The sequence below is a fragment of the Ostrinia nubilalis genome, chromosome 26 (genome assembly GCF_963855985.1).
Source record: "Ostrinia nubilalis chromosome 26, ilOstNubi1.1, whole genome shotgun sequence".
Classification (NCBI taxonomy): domain Eukaryota; kingdom Metazoa; phylum Arthropoda; class Insecta; order Lepidoptera; family Crambidae; genus Ostrinia; species Ostrinia nubilalis.
In genome coordinates, this window is record NC_087113.1 from 10,158,475 (window position 1) to 10,170,324 (window position 11,850).

The 11,850-nt window shown below is 36.1% G+C and overlaps 2 protein-coding genes across 2 annotated transcripts; both read right to left on the reverse strand.

The window, feature by feature from the left end:
• Nucleotides 1–2,276: 2,276 nt before the first annotated feature.
• LOC135084646 (uncharacterized) lies at nt 2,277–4,313 on the reverse strand. Its single transcript, XM_063979423.1, has 2 exons — nt 4,163–4,313; nt 2,277–2,636 (listed from the first exon to the last, which is right to left on the reverse strand). Exons 1-2 carry the CDS (start codon nt 4,308–4,310, stop codon nt 2,476–2,478), a joined length of 309 nt encoding a protein of 102 aa, XP_063835493.1. The 5' UTR covers nt 4,311–4,313; the 3' UTR covers nt 2,277–2,475.
• Nucleotides 4,314–7,770: 3,457 nt separating this feature from the next.
• On the reverse strand, nt 7,771–11,465 carry LOC135084447 (uncharacterized). Its single transcript, XM_063979230.1, has 4 exons — nt 11,298–11,465; nt 10,589–10,642; nt 8,366–8,443; nt 7,771–7,800 (listed from the first exon to the last, which is right to left on the reverse strand). The coding sequence occupies exons 1-4, from the start codon at nt 11,463–11,465 to the stop codon at nt 7,771–7,773; spliced, it is 330 nt and encodes a 109-aa protein (XP_063835300.1).
• Nucleotides 11,466–11,850: the final 385 nt, after the last annotated feature.

Sequence of the window (11,850 nt, forward strand, 5' to 3'; positions counted from 1 at the left end):
TATCAACATTTCCATCGCACGCTGTAAAAATATTGTAGTCTTTAGTACACTAATATCATTACTAATCACTATTATTTAGAAATAAATGTATAAACTTTCGCATTTATATTAATCTTTTGTAATTATGTATAAATTTTACGTTCAAATAAAAATATTAGTGTATAATTTTAGTTAGTACCTAAATTTCCATATTATGTATTTCCATATGGTACCTGTATTCATTTAGTTATCATAGTTATGTATAATATAATTTACTCTTTCAGTTTACGAGCATGTATTAATTTACATTTGATTTCATTGTATAAATAATTTAGATACTTTCAATATTTCGCGTAATAATTTATTCATGTATGTATGGGTCAAAATATCAAAATGTAATAAATTAAACTAAAATTATTACCGTGTATGTATACATTTTCGGTTTAAAATAATATTTATATTTTTAATTTGTAAATTTTTCGATATAAAACAATTCGCCTATATTTTAGTCTCAATCGCTGTCTTGCTACGACTAGATTTATTTTATGTGCTTTTGATTCAATAATAAATAATAATAATATTCAATACAATTTTATTGAGATTATTGTGTCATTATCAACAGAATTTAAGGCAAATACCGGCCACTTTATTATTATTATTTCATTATCGATCGAAGAGCATTATCTTTCAAATTAATATTTTTAATTGAGTCCCATAATTGACATTTAAACCAACAACCTTTCGCAGTGAAAATTTTATGTCAAATAACTGACTCGATTAAAAAAGCCAAGTTTCCTTACTTTCTGTACAGTTGAGTACAAATGTGTTTTCTTAAAAGTCCTTTTGTCAGTTAATTTAAAAAAACAGCTGAATCTTTCAGTAACTTTTGTCTGCTAAATAACTTTTTCAATAACATTTTTTGTATACTACTGTTCAAACCTGAATCTAAAAGTTCAAAGTTGATGATGAAAATCGGTTATAAATACCTAAAAAAGTTACCACAGAGTAGAAATCTATCTGAAATGTATTATTTCAATAAAAGATTCTGAAATAATTTAAAATTGAACAGATTTATTGGAAATTTTGTTATCTCTAATAAAACAACACATTTCTACACAAGTGTACAATCGATTTGCCAGCAATGGTTTGTGAATATTGTTAATAGATTCATTATTATTACGATGTATTCGTTTAGAATTGAAAAAATAAACTGGCGTCATGAAATTATTAAGTTTTATCATTGAGTACAGAAAATCTGTCACTTCTTACCTAGTATTTTCCATACACAAATGTCTAATTTTCTCAACTGGTTACACTGTGAACTCTCTTAGTATGCTGTGCCCGACAGGGTCCATAATGAGGGCTATCGTTTTTATACTTAACAGTTGGCACCCCTGGCGATTGACAGGACCTTACTCTACAGTGGCGCCATCTTGATGAGTGCAAATGCGATAGTCCTCCTACCACTTTCGCGCTCACCAGTTGGTGCCACTGTCTTCGCTACTAGCAAGTGACAGGACCTTACTCTACAGTGGCGCTAACTGGTGAGCGCTAAAACGATAGCCCTCATTGTATCTTAAAAAACCATACATACCACCTCTCTAACATTATGGATGCAATAAAGCATTGAGTATTTTCTGACAAGCTTTATATTACTTGCTTCAACCACACCAACGCGTGCAGATTGCCATCGCCGGCGCGATCATAGGCCAATGACAGGTCGCGCGACCCATGACAGTCCGCGCGACCCATGACAGTCCGCGCGACCCATGACAGTCCGCGCGACCCATGACAGTCCGCGCGACCCATGACAGTCCGCGCGACCCATGACAGTCCGCGCGACCCATGACAGTCCGCGCGACCCATGACAGTCCGCGCGACCCATGACAGTCCGCGCGACCTGTCATTAGCCTATGATCGCGCCGGCGATGGTGATCTGCAAGCGTTGGTGTGGTTGAAGCATTAAGTATTTTGATTTTGATTCTTTTCAACGAAGTTTCTTATGTTCTGACATTAAAGGTACCCGTTAGGAAGATAGATATACAGTTTTCCTAATGAGTAACAGTGTGACTTGATGAGATTTTTTTCCCCAACGAGTAACAGTGTTACACGATTGAGTGTGACTCGTTAGGAACATGCGGTAAATAGCTAATATAAAAGTAATAAGTTCAAGATACTCAACATCTTTAAGGAAACACTTTATTTTAGACTTGAACACCGAGTTGGTTTTTTATTTGCTCTAAAATTCGATATTGATTAGGTAGGCATAGCTTTGAAATTAATCAATTAAGTTATAGTTCATTCAACTTATGATGGTGATTTAGACAAATAAAACGTTTCGTTTCATGATTCCAACTTTCTACGAATACAAATATTGAGTTGTAAAAATCAATCACTTGTGTGTTTTCATCCTTCCAAAATATCAATTACTAATCTTTCTCAATTAACGGTTGTATTAAATTGTGCAATATAAATTACTGTCTAGTAAAATCTGTGTTACAAAAAGATAAACTGTAACAAAACGATAGTGTACGTAGCGATGAGCGACAGAAGTTTGCGCGGCATCGTCGCGTCGAGTCCGAATAAGTTGCACACCTCGAACTTGTTGGACACACGAGACATTCGGCAGATATTCTTGTACATTCGCCTTTCTTGCTCTGAAATAAAAAGAAAAAACTGTTAAAGCCTGGTCCGTGAGCACGTAGAATTTTGTCCAATGACCCCAAGCTACCCATCCTTATCGCTCGCGCGTAATTATGTTGCTGTCGCGCTCGCACACTCACTGCGGGCGCCCGTCGCACAGTCGCGACAGCAATATAATTACGCGCGAGCGATAAGGATGGGTAGCTTGGGGTCATTGGACAAAATTCTACGTGCTCACGGACCAGGCTTTAGTGTAGTTTGTCGCACTGACTGTACCACTAACGAAAGTATTGTGCAAATGCGGGTGGGTGAAGAAAATTCATCGCGCTCGAGCAGACGACGCCGAATCTATTCAGTCTGCCCGCGACCATGACTCGTGCAACGGAGTCTTTTTCGGAAAATCAGGCAAATTTCTGCATACAGTGCCCTCTTAGGCTGAGTTGCACCACCTAACTTTGACCGTAAATTTAACGATAACCGGTGTTATTTGTATGGAGTTTGACAAATTTTTGACGTTTGTCAAAGTTAAATTAAGATGGTGCAACTCAGCCTTGATAGTGAACTAATAAGTTTGCTACATTTGCATTGAAACCTCCGAGTTGTGAGACTCACTCACACTCTCATATATCATTGTAGCATAGGGGCGAATAGATATATTTATTGCAGTGTTTTTGTTTCTGAGAACATTATTTAATGAAAGAAAAAATTGTTTGGGTGTTTTCAATATTATTATTTACGAGACTACGACTGTTCGATTCACACCGTAGAATGAGGGTAGTTCTACGGTTTACACATTCCAACGCAAGCGCTCGCGCATTCGTCGCTCAGTTCGGCTTGGGACGTCACGCGTACCACGTAGTTGTTTTCGGGGCTCGGTGGAAAAAACAACGTCCTGAAGCTACGGACTTATCGTTTGTTGCAAGAAGTGTATAATGTGTTTGTGTGTGATCCATACTGAAGACTATTTTTCTGGACAGGATGCCACGCTTTGGAACCTCATTATGTGTGTTCATGGACGCTCTTCGGCTGCGACTGCAGTTATTTTAGACTTGGTCAAGGTGAGTGGTTATTCCATATTTATAGTTGTTGCAATGCAATTCACGAAGGCGAGTGAGCTTTACATGTGTGGTGGTTCGCTGTTGTTCATTTTTCAAAAGTTTTGATAGACATTACACTATCTTTATGTGCATGTACACGTACCTACACACATAAGTAAAGCTTACTCGCCTTCGAGAGTTGCAAGAACTATACATAGTTTGATTGGAAGTGTCTTAGTAGGTACTTGTATGTGTTTCTGTTTTGTGTAAAGTATTTCTATTTATCTATAGGCATACCACCGTCTCAGACATAAACAATAGGAACGTTTTATATTCCGACAAAAAGGTACATAAAATCATTGAATTGCATTAACTTTCTTCTGACCTTTTTTTACGTAAACCTAGTAAGTGAGAATTCAGTTCATACCACGTTTAGGTCAATCAAAACATCCTCCTCTTTACCTTGGTGGAAAATGAGCCTTACTCCAATAAAGAAGACTTACCAGAGCACTTGTCATTGGTGATTTGCGCTAAGCTGTTGACCACCGCATCATTGACAGCCATGTGGAATCTCTCGAACTCCACGCTTAGCACCGTCTCGTACATGAAGTTCTTCAGAATCCACACAATGAGCGTGCTGGCAGCGGTCATGTTACGAACCTGTAATTGTAGTGTAAAGCAACAAAATCAAAAGTCATATCGGACCCAGATAGATATTTTTTAATTTTTTACACTACCTACCAGGGGCATGCCTGAAATATGATAGGGGAATACCAAAGCCTTATGATTATGATGAAGTTGGTACCTAAATAGATTGTTTCATCCACGAAGACGCGCCCCACCAATTTTTGGTCGAGAGCTTCCCTCGGGGTGCAGGGAGTTTGATCCGAGCAATCTGAGCGTCATTATTGTAGTGTGAGTGTGCGCTCATGGATAATTTAGCGTGTACCGATAACTCTATTAGCGGAAGAATGGTGAGACGCGTCTTCGTGAAGGTAACGATCTATCAAATATTTTATACTCTTTTCTTACAGCGTGCGTCTATATACTGCAAGTGTTTAATGTACCGTTTTACATTTAATTTTTACCTCAATGTTAGCTAACTGAACCAGGGTATAAACTGTTATTATAGTATGCACGAATGTTTCCATGCAGTGGTACATAATCTGAAATAATTAAAAATAATTTTTAAAAAATAGTCAATTAAAAAATAACAGTTCAAATAAGGGGTAGGTAATTTATTTTTAGCGGACACTAATTACGCTTCTAAAATGGAAATGGAAGTATAGTAATTTACCTACCAATAATTGAAAAGCACCCTTTGCAGTTTCTGAAGCTTCCAAAATGTTGGCGTAAACCTTTAAAATATTCTCCAAATCACAAGACTCTTCTTTAAACGGTCCCGTGAAGGTCTTCACCGCCGAATGATGCTCAAGATTCAAAATCCATTTTCTCAACGCTGACGTTAAAAGTTTCATAATTTGAACAATGTAAATGATGTGAAAGTCAAACGTAAACAAACTAAATTGACAAAGCATCTCGAAAATTATGCGCCAAAAATATGTCTTAAACATAAAAAGCATAATACTAAAACATACTAAATTGCATACTGTGAAGTTAGTAAACCAAATCCAATTATATTTGGTATGTTTTTTCAAAACACTTTGAGAAATTACTTGGGATCTGGACAAGTCTTGAAGCTTCAACACAATGTTAATGTTGTCATCTTTGAAAGATATGGTAACGTAGAAGACCAAGAGGAAACCAATGCCGTAATATATAGAATCGAATACATTAATGAAGGTATAAAATAATGTGGCATCGTTCCTCACAAATATTCTTATGATATACAAAGCAATAAGTATAACAACTCTGATGAAGCCTGTTACAGCAGTGACAGTACTGATGCCAGTGATAAAGTTATCGGCTATTGTGTACATAGGAACGAAAATAATCGACAAAAGCAAATTCATAGGTCGAAGAAACGCGTGTATGTTTGACTCAATGGAATTGTAGAGCAGATACTCGCTCCGGCCAATATCAAATTTTCGAGCCATCGCACGTTTTGTCGGCTCAAGTAAGCGAAAAGAACTCCATCGTAATATTAAATTTCCATTAGTAGATAAAAATGAAGTCGTCCACATAGAAATTACCAATTAATTAGACGAAGTACTTTTAGTGTTATTAATGAATACCGTGTTATTAATAAACACTCGGCATGGGGCCCACTGAAAACCAGGGTCGTGACCTTCCCCACTGTGGGCCACAGCATATGCTGAGTGGAGTCCCATTGAATTTAAGATACATATAAAAAGTACCCTTATGTCCAAAGGGTACTACAAGGTTCGAGACTATATTGATGACAAGGATGCGTGGTCAGTTCAGTCTGCACATATTTGATGTACTTGAATTTGGTTATTCTTCTTACCGTTAGATAATTCCTGGCAATTAGTGGTGACTGAGTTTGTTCTTGTTTGACCTTTTAATTTTTATTTTTTACTACATTTTGACGTTCATAAGTGCCACTTGTGGTCTAAACTGAATAAATATTTTTGATTTTTATTTTTATTGCGATGAGCATCGCTGTTGCGACAGGATAGCAGCTATTTATGTCTTTTTTTCTGTATACGTTCTCTGTTCTCTGACCTTAACTAAGTGATGATAACTTTAAACATGTGTGTGGTGAGCTTCTTTTAGGTATAACTAGCTTTTGCCCGCGGCTTCACCCGCGTGAAATTTAGTGTCACAGATCGGCATAAATTATAGCCTATCTATTAATCTGGGTTACAAACAATAATACTGTAAAGTTTCAACAAAATCCGTTTAGTAGTTTTTACGTGAAAGAGTAACAAACATCTAGACATCCAGACATCCTGACATCCAAACTTTCGCATTTATAATATTATAGTAAGTATAGTATATTATAGTATAGTATAGTACTACTTAATCAAGTGCGTGGGTCACATCAACTATGCCGGCATACGTCAAGTACTTAATGTCACTTGCCCTAAACATATTTTATGTCATAATGAAAATGTTCACTAACGATGGAATAAAGTAAGTAGAAGAACAATGGCAGAATTCGACCCATTAATACAATTTAATGTACTCGTATGTAAAAGTATGACAAACAAAAACGGTTCCATTAGTGAACCCTGAAGTACTCATTTTTACGGAATGGAAAAACTTCATTACAATCATTTGAATGTCTTTATTTATGTTATGTTATGTTCGTTCACTCAGTTTTAATTAAAGTTTGAACTTTCTTTTTGACTAATAAAACTTGGTTCTAGAGTTGTATAATGTATGTAAATAGTTGTGATAATACTTCCACGCCACATCACAAAATCAAATTCACTGAGATTTTGACATAATAATACTTATGTGATTTTATCATAGTTTTATTTAATATGTATTTAATTACAAACATTAAATTACTTAGTGGTGTGGCTAAAAAGTATTATTTACAGCCGTGCCACCTCTCTGCTTTAAAACTAATAAAATCATACAAAATATTTCTTAAACAATGTAATTCTTACATGTCTGTTTATTTTCATAATAATCAATCATAATATCATTTCTTTATTGCTTATGGCTCAAACTTGGAGTGCAAGTGTGGTTGTCCCCAGTCGATGAATGAAGCACATGATGTCGTGCCCTGCGTGCCCAAGCAACTGCACGCAGGAAGATTTAATAAAGGTTATTGACAGCGCCACTCTTGTAGCGGAGTTTTGGGCGGACACTGTAGGTTTGTTGTCGACACGACAAGAAGAAGTGTATATCTTCACTAGCAGTGCCCGCGACTTCGTACGCGTGAAAATCATTTTTGCTCTGCACCTATTACTCGTAGCGTGATGGTATATAGCCTTCCTCGATAAATGGGCTATCTAACACTGAAAGAATTTTTCAAATCTGACCGGTAGTTAGCGCGTTCAAGTAAACAAACAAACTCTTCAGCTTTATAATATTAGTATAGATCACTTTAAAATTACAAACTGAAGCAAAACAAAAGTGTACGTTGTCAGTAGCGCGACGAATTTCCTAGAAGTTGTTGCATTCAGACCGAACAAGTTGCACACTTCGAACTTATAATAGACCCGGGAAATACGTATCACATTCTTGTGCATTCGCTTCTCTTGTTCTGGAATAATACAGAATTGAATTTAATATTAAATAAGTATATACAGGGTGTCCCAGTATGGGTGAATCAAACTGATAGGGGAGGTAGCTCTACTAATGTACTTTCCCTAAAAAATATGTCCCATTCTGGGACACCCTTTATAGGCAGAATTGCCAAAATCAAGTGGCAGTGGACGGGGCACATAGCTTGTAGAGCTGATGGCCGCTGGGGCAGAAAAGTTCTCGAGTGGCGACCACGGGCTGGAAGACTCGGTGTGGGCAGGCCCCCCACTGGGTGAACCGACAATCTGGTGAAGGTCGCGGGAAGTACCTGGATGCAGGCTGTAAGTGAGCTTCTAAAGCTCCCACAATGCCAATTGTAAATAGGTACTTTTAAGGTACACAAATCGGAAGATGTAGTGTTGGTAGGTCTCCCACTGATGGACCGACGATCTGGTGAACTTGGATGCGGGTTCGATATAAACCATATAAATAATCGAAAAACTGTTTATTGATCCTGAAAATGCTGAAAGCTGGAAAACATTGAATTTTCGGATAGAGTTTATTCTGTAGCCTGTTAATAATACAGTTTGATAAAACTCGTGAAGAACTTTCAGGATCAGTAACCAGCAAATTCGATATAGAATAGAAAAGATACTTTGACTCTAGTTTCCCAAAAAGCGTCCTCAAAACCAGTGGCGTAACCACCACCCGAGGCCCGTTGCAAATTCATTGAGGCCCGTTGCAAATTCATTCATTCAAATTCATTTGAAAAATGAACTTTGCCTCTTGAGGTCCGGCCACCCTGTAGTTACGCCACTGCTCAAAACCTAAAAACGTAATTAACAAATTCAGAGCAGTACCTGAACACCGATCATCGGTCATTCGTACAGTGCTGTTGGTAACAGATTCATTCACAGCCATGTAAAAACGTTCGAACTCCAAACCAAGTATTGATTCGTATATTAAATCTTTCAGTATCCACCCAACTACCATGGTAATCATTGTTATTTCTACACCAGTCTGAAAATCATACCAATAAATTAACCAAATCTAATATGACGGAATTGCTTATTACGATCCTCCGATATGTGCCCATAACATCTCGCCCGCCGGTTCCTCAGTTACTCCGTGATGATGGCTCGTAATTAAGGTACTATCGGGGACTCGAACGCCTTGACACCTTAAGGGCCTAAATTGTTTGCACACACACGCTCGATTATGTTCCGCCCCCGTTCATTCATGTTTCGGGTCTAAGCAGCGTCGGCGCACCACTGTAGATGTTTGCCCTAGCAAACCAAGCTCTATGTAAAGCATTTAGGATTGAGTATTGCTTATTACCCGCATCCGTAGCGCTCGTTTGGCAACGTCGCATTTTAGTCAATTTGAAACCCAATAAAGAATCGCTACAAAATATTATATGAGGCTTCGTGTAAAATTTGAACTAGCGATTGCCCGCTCGGGTCACGAAATTGCTATCGCACATTCCGATGTAACTATGCAATTTCCCGAGAAAAAAGTAGCCCTTTCTACAATTATTGTTGATATTATGAGTGTAAATCTCATGATATTAGTTTAGCTAGTTAGGGCGAGAAATACAAAATCATACAGTTACTTTCGAATTTTACTTATTTAATAGGTATTTAATTTATTCGGAACTTATAATTTAAAACAATATGTAATTGAATTAATTAGTAAAGAGTTAAGGAATATTTGTGGCTTAAAAACAATTATTGTAAGATCTGGCTATAACTTTCTTAAATCCTTGAATGTAAATAAAAACTTATAATAGGTTTCTATTTATTTTTAATGCATATTTTGTTTTCCGTTTTAAAGAAACACTTATCTACGTTATTAAAATTTAATATAAATATTGCACTAGGTAGCAATGATCCAGGTAATTGGTTATCGTAAATATTATAATATTAAGTTAGTTTTATTTCAAATTCAATTTTTTATTGCACATTAAGTGTCTTTACACAAGGTCTTAAATCAATAACAATTAAACTTCAAACTAAATAATACTTAAACAGTTAACAATGTATAGATAAGTTTGTAAGTAAATATAAGAATTATTTTGAGAGGCATGGTTCAGTAATCGAGCGGAGGTCAATAAAAAGGCAATCAAACAGTCCAATTACTAGCACGGGTCAACACAAATCAATCGGTTAAAGATCACGAAACTTCACAAAAAAACAAAGGAGAGAATATGTCGACAGATCGCCAAAGCAAAAAGCAGACAGACCTCGTATAAAAACACAATATTAAAAAAAATACATAATATCTATTTGTTTGTAACCAAATTCTATTATTAAAATTCTAAGGCTGAGTTGCACCATCTTACTTTAACTTTAACAAACGTCAAAATTCTGTCAAACTCCATACAAAAAGCACCGGTTACCGTTATAGTTACGGTCAAAGTTAGGTGGTGCAACTCAGCCTAAAACTAAGAAAGATTGAAGAAAAAGAAACATTTCGTTTTAAACCTTAACCGTATGACAATAAAGTGCACAATGGTATTTCGTATTGCAACCTAAGCCCTGATTGTCTCTTATTGGTCGTAGTAAAAATATAGTAAAATGCGTAACCAATTAGAGACGGGGTGAGCACGTGACCGGAGCGATGCGCTTACGCTAAAATTTCTACAAAGTGGTCAGGCGGAAGAGTCCCCGATAGTACATGGTAGTAAATCCCGTCATTAATAAATTAATTTTAATTATAAGAATCTGCTTAAGATTAAGCCTTAAATTATTGGACTAAATTAAATTTATTGTTCGTTGACGTCATTATTTTAAATAAATAATTCTTACCTTACCATCCTGCACAACTACAATTCTTATGATGGTGTAAACATATAGGAGAACCTGCACGAATGTTCCCACAAAGTTATATAGAATCTAAAAAATAAAATTAAAAATAATTGAGATTTCCTATATTTTTGAATAAGCTTCTTGAATGATTTAAAAAGTGACTTACCAATAATTGAAAAGTGTTTTTGATGATATCAGAACTTTCCAAAATGTTTGTATAAGACGCAAATGCGCTTTTCCAGTAGCTTTTTTCTTGAATCTCAATCCAGTGTCTTAAGGCTTGTGTTAAAATGCTCATGATTCGGATAATATAAATCATATACACGTCGAATACAAGCAAAGTGAAATGGCAAATGCATTCATAGAGGATCCACAAATTGCTGAACAAATAAAGGGTTATGCCTGACATAAGGAGATAGAAAAAAACAGGAATGATCATATAAAACCAATTAACAATGGTATATTTTCGTAAAACGTCACGCGTGATTACTTTAGATCTGTACAAACTTTGTAGCTTCAATACGATATTAACATTGCAGTCTTTATATGATACAGACAAGTAAAATAGCAAGACGTAACCAAGGCTATAGCTTAAAAAATCTAACAAATTATTTAAATTCCAAAGTATATCACTTGAAAACCCTCTGAAAATAAGTCGTATGATGTACAAAACAATAATTATCGTAACCTTCATAAAGCTAAAAGCAACCGAAATATTACTGCTGTCAGTAATGAAGTTATCGCAAATTGTGTACATAGAGACGAATAATATTGAAGGAAAGAAATACAACGGAAGGAGAAACGCATAATATAAGTCTCTATCCAGGGCATTGTGGAGCAAATATTCACTGTGTCCAATGAAAGGTTTTCGAGACATAACACGTTCTATCGGAACGATAAATAGAAATGGAATAAATTCATTGTTAAAGTAGAGTACGTAGTGAAACACGTGTCTTCAATATTCATGATTGACAAGGCAGTGGATTTCGAGGTGATTGTGTGTTATCGACAGGACATTATATTAAAACACACCAAAATTATTATGTACCTAGTACTTATACATATTAAAGATAAAAGTCAAAATTCGTTATGGATTGGATAGCTTCTGTCGACTGTAGGTAGGTACCTTCCATTAATGTAATCGATGGTTTTCATTTAATAAAAATAAAGGTCACAGATAAAAACATGTAAGGCTGAGTTGCACCACCTCACTTTGACCGTAACTATGACAATAACCGGTGCTTTTTGTATGGAGTTTGACA